This window comes from Hemiscyllium ocellatum, chromosome 10 (assembly GCF_020745735.1).
Source record: "Hemiscyllium ocellatum isolate sHemOce1 chromosome 10, sHemOce1.pat.X.cur, whole genome shotgun sequence".
Classification (NCBI taxonomy): Eukaryota; Metazoa; Chordata; class Chondrichthyes; order Orectolobiformes; family Hemiscylliidae; genus Hemiscyllium; species Hemiscyllium ocellatum.
In genome coordinates, this window is record NC_083410.1 from 112,554,817 (window position 1) to 112,569,110 (window position 14,294).

Here is a 14,294-nt window from a genome sequence, read left to right on the forward strand (position 1 = left end):
CATATTTAGCAGTGACCTGTGCTGTTGGTATATCATTTTAGAATCCCTGCTTGTTTATCATGCCTTCACTTTAATAGCATGCATGTCCTAATGGTTAATTTTAATATATTTAAAAACAATGCTCAATTTTAACTTCATAAAATCTTATCTTTTTTTTTAACTAAAATGATTCTGCAGGAGGAACAGCGTTTCTCCATAGAGGCAATAGTGTAGAGACTTGATTTTTGTTAGATTACTTAGTGTGGAAACAGGCCCTTTGGTCCAACAAGTCCACACTGACCTGCTGAAGTGTAACCCACCCAGACCCATTCCCCTACATTTACCCCTTCACCTAACACTATGGGCAATTTAGCATGGCCAATTCACCTAACCGGAAACACTTTTGAACTGTGGGAGGAAACCGGAGCACCCGGAGGAACCCCACACAGACACGGGGAGAATGTACAAACTCCACACAGTCAGTCCCCTGAGGTGGGAATTGAACCCAGGTCTCTGGCGCTGTGAGGCAGCAGTGCTAACCACTGTGCCACCGTGCTGCCCACCATTGGGGAGTGAGTACTTTTTACTATTTACTCATGGGGTCCAGGCATCACTGGCTGGGCCAGCATTTACTACCTGTCCCTGGTTGGTGGTGAGCTGACTTCTTGAACCACTGCAGTCCATTTGCTGTTCAGTACTCTCATCCTACTTTTAGGGAGTTCCAGGATTTTGACCCAATAATACATTTCCAAGTCAGGATGCTGAGTGGTTTGGAGGGGAGGCAAGCTGCCTGATCCCACCCCCAAATATTTCACTCCAGGCCTGTCTGCAGGTTCTTTAAGGCATTAGCAGGTAGTGCAGGATTTGTGGTGTCCACGAGATGGCAGTAGAATCCCATTTCTTTATCAAAGTTGCTGAGCTTTCTCCAATTTACTCAGGATTAACAACAAATATGACAATAATTGCTTTGTTATTGGTATTTCGGAGATGATTTATCATACTATTTTGGAGAGATTTTTACGATGCCCAAACTAATTCACTCCTGCAGGGCCTGTCTCTGATATTTAGTCCTTCCCTCCCCTTTTCCATTTCTCTCTCTCTCTCCTCTCCACCTGCATTACCTCACCTCTCCTCACCCCTGCCTCATCTTCTCCCTCTTTCTCTACACTCCTTTTCCCTTCCCTTCTTCCCTACTTCTAAGTCCTTGAATCCTTAACCAGAGAGTGTGATTTGTCCCAATTTACACTTTGTTCCCTTTTCTATCCTGATTGTTTCGTATGTCCGTGTGGTAGTAACATTTGAGTGATAAATTAATGCAAGTGATTAAACTTGTTAAGGTATAAAACTGTTTAACCACATTCAATTTAGTATAAGCTATCAAATATTCAGTGTTTGCATCTTAGAATCATGTCTTATTAAATTGTACATCTGCAGAATTTTATTCTCTCTTGACCTGGGTTTAAGGGAAAATGTGTAACTCAGCTTGGTGTGGCATGTCATTACTGGTGGGATATTAACGTGCAAAGCAATCCCATATTGCACAGTTAGCCCAGTCACACAAGCTGGAGTGTGACACGTGAGTGCGGTGGGTGGTGAATTACTTCCAAGGCCAGAAGTCTTTGATCAGTGAGAAAGACTTAGATGAAGAATTGACCACATTCTTGTTTGTTTTTAGAGTTGGTGATGATTTGCAACTGACAGATTTAGAACTTGGCAGAGTTGCCAATAACCTTCAAGAACTTCTCTACAGTGCTTCTGACATCTGCCATGACCGATGTGTTAAGTTTCTTATGGCTAGAGCTAAGGTAGGCTAAATTGCCGTTCAGTTCTGATTTATCAGTTGCTCGGTTTTGGTGTGTAATTTGACCATGTATTCTGTCTTTTGTCGGTTGGTTGATTACTAAAGATTTCACTGATTTTGCAAATTGTGTGAAATGTTATTTCTAAACTGCATAAAATGTCCAGATAATGACATCAGCCACTTCATTTTCCCTCCTGTTGATGAGCTTTAAGCCTTTCTGACTTTCTCCTTTCAAACAGATTGCTTTCTGTGATTGTTCACCAGTCGAGTTAGGTAAAATCCTTATGCTCAATTCGGTCAGTTTACTCTGAAAAACTGTGTACTGTTATCCTTTAGTCAGTTCTTTAACAGTGTGTAGTTGCCATGACTGTTACAATGCTGTTTTAAACTTCTGAGAGGAGCAGAAGGTGTGAATCCTCAGGTGAATGAGTTGTCCCAAAGCTGCAAAGTCTAAAATGGTATAAATAAATTACTCGAAACCTGCATAATTGATTGCAAATATCTGGGCCTCCACAACTTCCTACATAAATATTAAAGGCGCCTGCATCCCCTCCGTGGTTGTTTGTAGTTAGACCCATTTCCTGGGCATACCTCTGTTCTTTCTTTCCTCTTATCAGTTTGGTTGGTTGCCTGTATCCAGTCCTGTCAGCTCTAGGCTCCATGCTGCAGTTCTCAAGCTGCTGACTGTGTTTGCTCCAATCTCGGGTGATATACAAGGTTGGAGCAAGCTAATGAAAATGCTTATGAGCTTTGTAAATAGAGGCATAGAAATCAGAAGAAAGGATGTTATTATAAACCTTTATTAATTGTTGATTTTATAATATTGGAATATGAAGTCCAATTCTCGGTGCCTCCCATAAAGAGGAATGACAAAGCCTTGGAGAGGGTGCAGTGGAGATTTTGCCTTCAACATCATAATTCCAACAAAACGTATCTCCAAACTCTGAGAGTTAGCACTCTGCTCCCCCTTCTTAACCCGCAGACCACAGTCAGTAAGGATAGGCAACAGCCCCTCTTCCACAATAATCCTCAACACCACTGCCCTGCATGTCTGCAAACGCAACCCCTTACTATACTCCTTATACACCCTCAAACGTGTGGCCAAATTCAGCTCGAATGCTGTTTACAAATTTTCTGATGATACCATCATAGTGGGTCAGAACTCAAATGATGATGAGACCGAGTACAGGAAGGAGATGGACAGCGTTGTGACGACATGATATAAAGACAACAATCTTCCCACCAATGTCAGTAAAAACAAAGGAGCTGGTCAGTGACTTCAGGAAGCAGAGTGGAGGACATGCCCCTGACTGCATCATTGGTGCTGAGGTGGAGATAGTCGGGAGCTTCTAGTTCCTGGAAGTAAATATCACCAACAATCTGTCCGGGTTCATCCACACCGACTATATCGCCAAGAAACCATACCAACATCTCTGTTCCTCAGGAGGTGGAGGAAATTTGGCATGCCCACAATAACTCACCATCCTATCCCGGTGCCTCACAGCGCGGTATGGCAACTGCTCTGCCCAAGGCTGGAGGAAACTACTGAGAGTTGTGAACACAGCCCAGTCCATCACACAAACCAGGCTTCCATCCATTGACTCTGTTTACACTTCCCACTGCCCGGGGAAAGCAGCCAAAGGGATCAAAGACCCCCTCCAACCCCAGTTAATACTCTCTTCTACCCTCTTTAATCAGCCAGAAGATACAAAAGTTTGTAAACATGTATCAACACATTCAAGAACAGCTTCTTCCCTGATCTTATCAGACTTCGAAATGGATCTCTGATATGTCTGAGTTGATCTCTCTCAGCACCTTCTTTGTAGCTGTAACCCTGTATGCTGCATTCTGTTCTATTACCCTGATGTACTTATGTAAGATGGGCTTTGATTGGTTAGCACACAGAACAAAATTATTCGCTGTATCTCCGTATATGTGACAATAATGAATCAAATCAAATTTACCAGCACAGTTCCAGGGAGGAGGGGTTTCAACAAATGTGGAGAGAATGGGAAAGTTGAAAATGTTTTCCTTGGAGGAGGGCGATTTGGGTGTTAGGAATTGATGTTTTGATTGAGTAAATAATGAGAAACTGTGTTTAGTAACAGGAGGCCTATAATCAGAGGATGCAGATTTAAGGTAAATGGTGAAAACAAAGAGATGATTTGATGCAGTGAGCTGTGATCAAGAAAGTGCTGTCTGGAAAGGCAGTAGAAGCTGATTTAATATTAACACTCAAAAGGAAATTAGAACTTGCAGGTGAAAGCACTGCACAGGCTACAAGGAGAGAGCAGGGAGACGCTGCATTAACTGAGGAGCTGTTTCAGAGAGCCACCACAAATGGCTGTGTTGAAATGGTGCTACGTTTGGTATTGCTCTGGGTTCAATCCTCCTCCAATACTCAGCCTCTTGGCAAACCGATTGTTTGGGAAGATGTCATTTTATTTTGAAAGTAACTTGGGATAAAATTGTTCATGCTGCAATGTGTCTTGGACATGTTTCCATGGGATAAAAGCTCAAACTCCCTTGGTAGAAATGATTTGCTGAGTGGCTCCATTATGCACCCATCTTTCCATGTTCAAGGTGGGGGTTAGACACAAATGTAACTCACAAGCTGAATGTCTTGCATGCTCCATGACTATCTAGTTCTAAAATTCTCACAGTAGGACAGGTACTTGTGGGGAGTGCCACTATCCTATGTCTATATTGTTGGTTGTGACAGGTCTCCAAAGCTGTACGAATTCCAGTTGTAAGGCTCTGATATAGAAACCACCTCCTGTCATGTTTCTATTACTGAAACTGTTAATGTATTGGTAAGTATAACTCTATGGTAAAGTTTGCAGCTTTACAATCATTGTGACCGTACAGAATGAACATATAATTCTGAAACTTTTTAAATTCTATTGGGCCGAGAACATAAATACCTAAGAACAGCTCTCATATGTCTGTATAACTAACCCATTAAAGTCATTTCTCTAATCTCTAGCAGACTTTTGCACAAATCTATTATTGAATTCAAGTTGTATTGTGTTAGCAAACATGTTCAAACAAGATCACCAAGAAGGTATTTTAAAATGAAAAATGCATTTCAAATATTGTACTGTATTCTGAATGTTATAGTTGGGATTCTAAAATTGCAGCATCTTTCATTCTTTTAAATTTGAGTTTTCAGAAGTTAATCGAACCATTTTTTTCTGAAGTGTAGCAGTTTTCTGTCACAGGAAATGTAATGCGTGAGTTCTTCAACAGAAGTCCGTTTTCAAACTATCCTAACTTGTTCAAGTCGCATTGTGGTTTTTGAGTAGTTTTTGTAATTCCTGTTTAAACACAAACAACACACTCTACAAGGGCAGAATGTCTCAGCTGGGAAAAAGGGAACGTTTAAGTGTATCACTGAAAGCTGTGATGGGGCATCATCTATAATGGGCGGTGTAATCGTTTCATATTGTCGACTCCTTTAGTCAAAGTGAAACACTTTCCTCGTTTGGAATGCACCAGGTATTTTTACTGGCCTCAAATTTCTTGGAAACTGTTGGTGTAGCTCCAGCATTAGAGTGGCCTTATTCCTTCTGTTCTGTTAAATACAACTTTCCTCATTTATTTCCTGGAACCCAGGCTGATTATTTTCTTTCCCTGCTTTAGTTCAAAAGATCAGTCCATGCAAATGTCCCCACTTTGTGATTAATACACAAAAGTAGGTTTCAGCCTAAACATTTATGGCTATAAACTTTAGCTTTATCTTACTTTATTGTCACATGTAGACCATGAGTACAGTGAGATGTTTAAACCTCACCACTTACAGCACAGTCTTAGGATCAAAGGTACCCAAATACAGCTTTCTTAGTTATAAGGTATCAGAAAGAGAAATAAAATGTCCAGCATTGCAAAAATGAAGTCCAGACAGCGGTCTTCACCCCATACCAAGCTGGCACTTAGCCTCCAGTCTGCCCTGGCTCCAGACCATGTCAGGCTTCACCTGGAGGATCATGAGGCTGGGACATTGCCCCAGACTGCCATGTCAGAGAGCTGCCCTGGGAGGCTTCTCTGCCAGGCCCGGAGGCCCCTTGTCATGTCTGCACTTAAGCTGGGAGTCATTGGAGGCTGGGAAAGAAAACAAATGGGTGCAGCGGACAGTCTGTGGCTGAAGATCCCTACTCTGCTGCTGTCTTGGCCCCAAGTTACCTGCATTCGTGTTGCTGAGATTTTGATCATTTTCTTCTGTCTTTGTCATTTTACCGACTGTGACTTCATTAACCCAACAGTTGGTGCACCTGAAACTTTCCAGGCATGCACTTGACCCATTACCACCAGTTCTGAAGGATGCAGCTGCTGAGCCTCCTTCACACTGGCTGTGTGCGAGCTCTGCTCAAAGAGGAGCTAGAGTCGAACAAGCCTTTTCATGACAGACCAAGGTGACACTCCCATTCCCTGTTTCTTGTTGAAGACAGTATTATTTGCACTTGTTATTTTACTGTGTTAACAGTGTTAAATATGGCCTCCTGGAGGAGGCAATGGCCTAGGGGTATTATCGCCAGGCTGTTAATCCAGAGACCCAGGTAATGTTCTGGGGATCTGGGTTCATATCCCGTCACAGCAGATGGTGGAATTTGAATTCAACAAATATCTGGAATTAGGACCATGAATCCATTGTCAATTGTCGGGAAAGATCTATCTAGTTCACTAATCCCCTTTAGAGAAGGAAATGGCCAGCCTTACCTGGTCTGGCCTACATGTGACTCCAGACCCACAGCAACGTGGTTGACACTTAAGTGCCCATTGGACATTTACAGATGGGCAATAAATGTTGGTCTGGCCAGTGATATTTTCATCTCATAAATTAATTAAAAACATGTGCTATTGGCAAATGAACCCCACAAGCAGTTCTCACTAGCCAGAAAACCTGGGGCCATTAACCTCTCTCAAACAAGTTCTGTGGGTGACTCTTCACTATATATAAAGATGTATTCAATGCCTTCTTACTTAGCCACAGGATGCTCACGTGTAATGTTAATAATATTGCTACCTTGTTATAAATTGTTAAACTGGTCAGACAATGCGGTATAAGACTACAATAGGTGTAATGATGCTGAAAGAGATGCCCTTTTGAAGGTTAAACTCAGATTATTCTTCCTCTTATTTCCTTTCTCCTTAATTGACTTACTGGAATGATCCTCATTTCCTTGAACTGTGTAAGTGCTTCTCATCTTAATTATCAACTTTATGTATTGTTAAGAAACTGGCAGTTTTAAATGGAAAATAACAAATTGAAACTTTTTCAGGATTTTTTTACCTTTTTGTTTGCTGACGGGATGTTTGATAAGGTTCCCCGTGGTAAACTAATAGAGAAAGTCAAGTCACGTGGTGGGTAGGGTGTTCTAGCTAGGTGGATAAAGAACTGGTTGAGCAACAGGAGACAGAGTAGTAGTAGTTGAAGGGAGTTTCTCGAAATGGAGAAAAGGTGACCAGTGGTGTCCCACAGGGATCAGTGTTGGGTCGATTGTTGTTTGTGATATACTAAATGATCTGGAAGAGGGCACTGTTGGTATGATCAGCAAGTTTGCTGATGACATGAAGATTGGTGGAGCAGCAGAAACAATAGGGGACTGTCAAAGAATCCAGGAGAGTATAGATAGACTGGAGAGCTGGGCGGAGAAGTGGCAGGTGGAGTTCAATCCAGGCAAATGTGAAGTGATGCATTTTGGGAAGTCTGATTCTAAAGCGAACTATACTGTAAATGGAAGAGCCTTGGGAAAAGTTGATGAGCAGAGAGATCTGGGAGTTCAGGTCCATTGTACCCTGAAGGTGGCTGCACAGGTAGGTAGAGTGGTCAAGAAGGCAGATAGTATGCCTGCCTTCATCGGACAGGGTATTGAGTATAAGAGCTGGCAGGTCATGTAAAAATTATACAAGACTTTGGTTTGACCACATTTAGAATACTGTGTACAGTTCTGGTCACCACGTTACCAAAATGGTGTGGATGTTTTGGAGAGGGTGCAGAGAAGGTTTATGAGGATGTTCCCTGGTATGGAAGGTGCTAGCTATGAAGAGAGGTTGAGTAGGTTAGGTTTGTTTTCACTAGAAAAAAGGAGATTGAGGGGGGACCTGATTGAGGTTTACAAAATCTTGAAGGGTATAGACATAGATCGAGGTAAGCTTTTTCCCAGGGTGAAGGAATCAGAGAGGTCATGTGTTCAAGGTGAGAGGTGAAAAGTTTAAGGGGAATACACACAGCAAGTACCTCACACAGAGGGTGGTGGGTATCTGGAACGTGTTGCCAGCAGAGATGGTAGAGGCAGGCACGGTAGATTCATTTCAGGTGTGTCTGGACAGATGCATGGGTATGTGGGGAGCAGAGGGATACAGATGCTTAGGAATTGACCGATAGGTTTAGACAGTACATTTGGATTGGCTCAGGCTTGGAGGGCCGCAGGGCCTGTTCCTGGCTGTAAACTTTTTGTTCTTTGTTCTTAGACTTAGGTGGTCTGGAAGACTGTTTTGATTTGCTGTCCAAACAGTTTGGAACCTATGTTGAAATGAGTTGCAGTTGTCTTCATGGGACTGGCTGTATTCACATTGCTTCAGGGATGGGCTTGCCTGTTGTAAAGCATTAAATTTGTTAATATTGGTATTGTCCATTTGCGAATCTCTACAACTCCTCTGCAGTATCAATGAGACTGAATAATGGTTTATATTAATCTTTAGACTAATTCAGCCCATTGTTTTAACTGACAAATGATTAAGTTCCAATTCTATGTTTTCTGATCATGTTGGGAATGCACAGGCAATTGTCAAACCTTTTGTAAAATATAAATGTTCGGTGTTGATACAGTCAGTAGTTTTTCTGGTTTATGCCAATTCTCTCTGTACTTTGGACTCAGCAGTACTTGGAGCTGAGTGAGCTAATCGGCACACTAAGCAGAACATAGCAGATACTGTGGGGGAGAAGTAACAAGCAGACAGCAGGAGCCCTCTGTTGTACTCCCCGACTAGTGTGCCAGTTGAAGCCGCAGTCAGGTTTAAGATGAGCTTACAGTGATTGACATTGTGCTGAACTGCAGAAGCACAGTAGGTGGGAACATGGCTGAAAATATCTAAACTCATTTCACCTTGAAACTTTACTATTGTCAGGGAGAAGCAAGTTTCATTTTTTAATATTCCCTTCTGGCGATTCTCCCTCGAATTCACATTCCTCGCAGTTTGTTTCTTTATTGCTGATTGTTATTCAACATCTTACATTGTCTGCATTACATTATGAATGATTTTTCAGATTACAAGCACTATGCTCAGGCCCTCCTGTCTCTTAGTGACTGCACTAAATAACAACATGTTCATTTATAAAAGAGAAATTCTACAGATGCCAGAAATCTAAAGCAGAGAAACGCGGCGTTTCTGGCAACAGCTGGGAGAGAGAAACAGTGTTAACATCGAGTCTGGTTTGACTCTTCAGAATTCATTTTCATTTTTCATTGACCTTCAGTGAAGCAGTAACAATAATTTTTTGTTTTAATTTCTCCAGGCCACCTGCATGTATAGCAGACAGGTATATGAATGTCATTGGGACCATCTTCAGTCTTCATTCATTAGTTATCATCCTGTCCTCACTGATCTTTTCAGCCTTGTTGGTGCCTTTTTCCTCAGCTTGGAAAACCTGGGATGGGTTCAAACACAGCCGCTGTGAGGACATTGTGCTAGCGTGCAGTGTTGCTCTGTCCACTGCACGAGGTTAAATAATATATAAGGATAAGACAGTGCTCGGAACCAAGGTAGTTGAATGGAAGGAATTCAAGAAGGGCAAATAGATAAATATTTGCATTAGTTATACGGTAATGTGCTTTGTTGCATTCATTTGTCTTCATGGTTTCTTTTTACTGTTTCTTCTTTTCAGGATGGTTTTCTGGAAAAGCTGAACTCCTCCGAGTTTGTGGCACTGTCACGAACAGTGGAAACATTTGTCCAGGAAACAGAAAGGATATGCAGCAGGCGCAGCATGTCCCTCCGGGGAGCCCTGCAAAGCCAGGCCAATAAATTCGTCAACAGGTTCCATGAAGAGCGGAAGACAAAACTTGGGTAAACCATGGTGGGATGGGAAAGCAGTCTGAGCTGGTCACTATAGTGACAAAACTGATTTCAAATCAGAGGAAAGTTAAGGTCGACCCAGACTGAAAAGGACTGAGCATTCTTTTATTCCTGATATACCTGTAGAAAGCCTTCAGGTTTTCCTTGATCCAATCTGCCAATGACTTCTCATGTCCCCTCCTGAATCTTTTTAGCTGTCTCTTTAGGTCTTTCCTGGCTAACTTGTAACTCTGAAGCGCCCTAGCTGAGCCTTCACATCTCCTCCTAACATAAGCCGCCGCCTCCCACTTGACAAGAGATTCAACTTCCTTCGTAAACCGTGACTCCCACGCTCAACAACTTCTTTCCTGCCTGACCGGTACGTACTTATCAAGGACCCGCAGTAGCTGGTCCTTGAAAAAGCTCCACATTTCAATTGTGCCCATCCCCTGCAGTTTCCTTCCCAATCCAATGCATCCTAAATCTTCTGGATGTAGGTTTGCTCGCTGAGCTAGGAGGTTCATTTCCAGACATTTCATTACCCTACTAGGTAACATCTTCAGTGGGCCTCAGGCAAAGCAGTGTACATGATTCCTGCTTTTTACTTATATGTTTTGGTTTCTTTGTGTTGGTGATGTCATTTCCTGTTCCATTTTTCTCAGAGGGTGGTAGATGGGGTCCAACTCAATGTGTTTGTTGATAGAGTTCCGGTTGGAAAGCCATACCTCTAGGAATTCTTGTGCATGTCTCTGTTTGGTTTGTCCTAGGATGGATGTGTTGTCCCAGTCAAAGTGGTGTCCTTCCTTATCTGTATGTAAGGATACTAGTGAGAGAGGGTCATGTTGTTTTGTGGCTAGTTGATGTTCATGTATCCTGGTGGCTAGTTTTCTGCCTGTTTGTCCAATGTAGTGTTTGTGACAGTCCTTGCACGGTATCTTGTAAATGACATTAGTTTTGCTTGTTGTCTGTGTAGGATCTTTCAAGTTCATTAGCTGCTGTTTTAGTGTGTTGGTGAGTTTGTGGGCTGCCATGATGCCAAGGGGTCGGAGTAGTCTGGCAGTCATTACCGAGATGTCTTTGCTGTAGGAGAGAGTGGCTAGGCTTTCTGGATGGGTTTTGTCTGCTTGTTTGGGTTTGTTGCTGAGAAATCAGCGGACTGTGTTCATTGGGTACCCATTCATTTTGAATACACGGTATAGGTGATTTTCCTCTGCTCTGCATAGTTCCTCTGTGCTGCAGTGTGTGGTGGCTAGTTGAACTAATGTTCTGATGTACTTTCGCTTGTGGATCTTGGGATGATTGCTTCTGTAGTTCAATATTTGGTTCGTGTGTAATGTTTTCCTGTAGACGCTGGTTTGAAGTTGCCTATTGGCTGTTTGCCATCTAGGAATGGCAATTTGTTGTTGTTTTCCTCCTCTTTAGTGAATTTTATGTCAATAAGGGTATTATTGATTGAAGGGTGATGAAACGTCTGAAAACGAACCTTCCAGCTCAGCGAGCAAACCTACATCCAGAACCTCATCCTTCTCAAAACTCCCTAAAATGCTAAATCATGCCTAATTGCATTATAGTTGCCTTTCTACCAGCTATAACTCCTGTCTTGCGGTATATACTATCCCTTTCCATCACTAAAGTAAACCTAACCGAATTGTGGTCACTATCACCAAAGTGCTCACCTACCTTCAAATCTAACACCTGGCCAGGTTCATTACCCAGTACCAAATCTAATGTGGCCTCTCCCCTTGTTGGTTTATCTACATACTGTGTCAGGAAGCCCTCTTGCATACATTGGACAAAAACTGACCCATCTAAATTACTCACACTATAGTATTTCCAGTCAATATTAGGAAAGTTGAACTATTTGGAGGCCTATAGAAAATGCCCAACAGGATGACCTCTCGTTTCCTGTTTCTAATCTCAGCCCACACTACCTCAATAGACAAGTCTTTAAATGTCGTTTCTGCAACCGTAATGCTATCCTTGAATAACAGTGCCACACTACTCCTCCTTTTACCATTTTCTCTGTTCTTATTGAAACATCTAAATCCCAGAAGCTACAATAACAATTCTTGTCCCTGCTCTACCCATGTCTCTGAAATGGCTACAACATTGAAATCCCACGTACCAATCCATGCTGCAATTTCACCCAACCTTCGGTCCAATTCCTCCGCATCGACCAGACATCCCAATCCGACCAAGTCCCATTTGCCAGCACTTGGCCCATATCCCTCTAAACCATTCCTATTCAAATACCTATTCATAGGCCTCTTAAATGTATCCGAAAGTAGAGCGTTCCTGTGAAACCTTTTGTAAGCTGAAATGGCATAAAATGAACAAGTATTAATTTATATGGGAAAAATTTTGCCATTTTTTGTAAAATCGAACATCATGTTTGGATTCTTTTGGTTAGTGAAAACAGGTACTAATGTACGTGGCATAAAGCAAACTTTCGAAAAGCAGGGAATACTTGTAATTGTACTCACCTCCATCTCCACCTCTGGAAGCTTGTTCCATACATGCACCACCCTCTGCATAAAAAAAGGTTACCCTCTTCCAGGAACAGTCCAGCCATTTTGTGCAAAGGTAGTGAATTATAAAAAGTAGGAGCAAGTATAGGCCATTCAGCCGTTTGAGACTGCCCCACCATTCAGTATGATCTTGGTTGATTGTCTAACTCAGTACCTTGTTCCTGCTTTCTCCCCATAGCCTTTGATCCCTTTGGCCCTCAGAACTAAGTCTAAGTTCTTCTTGAAAACATTTAGTGTTTTGGTCTCAACTGCTTTCCATGGCAGAGAATTCCAGATGCTCCCTACTGTCTGGGTTAAGAGATTCCTCTTCACCTCAGTCCTAAATTGCCTATCCCACCCCTGGATCTTGTCTCCCCATCATTGGGAACATCCTCCTTGTCTTTATTGTGTCTGCTCCTATCAGAATTTTTTGGGTTTCTATGAGACCCTCCCCAATTCTTCTAAACTCCAGTTAATGTAGAGTCATAGACCTGTACAATGCATCCTTTTCATATACCCATCCAGTTGCCTTTTAAATGTTATAATTGTACTAGCCTCCACCACTTCCTCTGGCAGCTCATTCCATATTCTCACCACCCGTTGCATGAAAATGTTTCCCCTTCGATCCCTTTTATATATTCCCCTCTCACCTTAAACCTATGCCCTCTCGTTTTGAACTCCCTTATCCTTGGGAAAAGACCTTGACTATTCACCCTATCCATGCCCCTCACTACTCTATAAACCTCTATAAGGTCACCCCTCAGCCAGGGAAAACATTCCCAGACACTCATTGTAGCTCAAATCCTCCACCCTGGCAACATCCTTGTAAATCTGAGCCCTTTCAAGTTTCACAATATCCTTTCTATAGCAGGGAGGCCAGAACTGCACGCAGTATTCCAAAAGTGGCTTAACCAATGTTCTGTTCAGCCACAACATGACCTCCAACTCCTATACTCAATGCACTGACCAGTAAAGGCAAACATACCAAATGCCTTCTTCACTATCCTATCTACCCGAGAGCCCACTTTCAAGGAGCTATGAACCTGCACTCCAAGGTCTCTTTGTTCAGCAACACTCTCTAGGATTACTATTAAATGTATAAGTCCTGTCCTGATTTGCCTTTTCAGCATGCAGCACCTCACGTTTATCTAAATTAAACTCCACCTGCCACTCCTTGGCCCATTAGCACATCTGATCAAGATCCTGTTGTAATCTGAGATAACCGTCTTTGTTGCCGCTACACCACCAATTTTGATGTCATCTGCAAAAGGGCAGCACGGTGGCTCAGTGGTTAGCACTGCTGCCTCACAGTGCTAAGGACCGTGGTTCGATTCCCGCCTTGAGCAATTGTCTGTGTGGAGTTTGCACATTCTTCCCGTATCTGCGTGGGTTTCTTCCCACAGTCCAAAGATGTGCAAGTTAGGTGAATTAGCCAAGCTAAATTGTCCATCGTGTTAAGTGCATTAGTCAGTGGTAAATGTCAGGAAATGGGTCTGGGTGGGTTACCTCGAAGGAGCGTTGTGGACCTGTTGGGCCAATGGGCTGTTTCCACGCTGTAGGGAATCTAATCTAATCTAACCATACCTCTTATATCCACATCTAAATCATTTATATAAATGACTAAACCATTTTTTTTACAGATCTTTTCTGTACCAGCTTAAGAAAAAAAATATTTTTAAAGCTTTCAGTAGTTTGAAAGTTTTGAAGCAACAAAGTTTTCAGATTATCCTTGTTTGAGTACTGACCCTGGTCGATTGTAAGGGATGCTGTCCTTGTAACTGCCATGGTAATTCTCTGTGAATACAATCCAATTTTCAGAGGATTTCTTTAACTTCACTGGGGGAAGAGACTTGTTGTTCTTGTCTCTAACTGTGCCTGAGGGTCCTATTCCTTTGTCCACCCCTTCTGGATCATGGGTGACATTACACACTGGCTGTGTCTCACTACACAGA

General features: G+C 42.4%; 1 protein-coding gene across 3 annotated transcripts in view; it reads left to right on the plus strand.

The window, feature by feature from the left end:
• Positions 1 to 14,294, plus strand: part of vps54 (VPS54 subunit of GARP complex) — a 99,334-nt gene that overhangs the window by 52,940 nt on the left and 32,100 nt on the right. For all 3 annotated transcript variants that reach the window (XM_060831879.1, XM_060831880.1, XM_060831878.1), the window contains exons 13-14: positions 1,655 to 1,784; positions 9,666 to 9,847. In XM_060831879.1, coding sequence (XP_060687862.1) covers positions 1,655 to 1,784; positions 9,666 to 9,847 — 312 coding nt within the window. The remainder of the gene's footprint in view (positions 1 to 1,654; positions 1,785 to 9,665; positions 9,848 to 14,294) is intronic.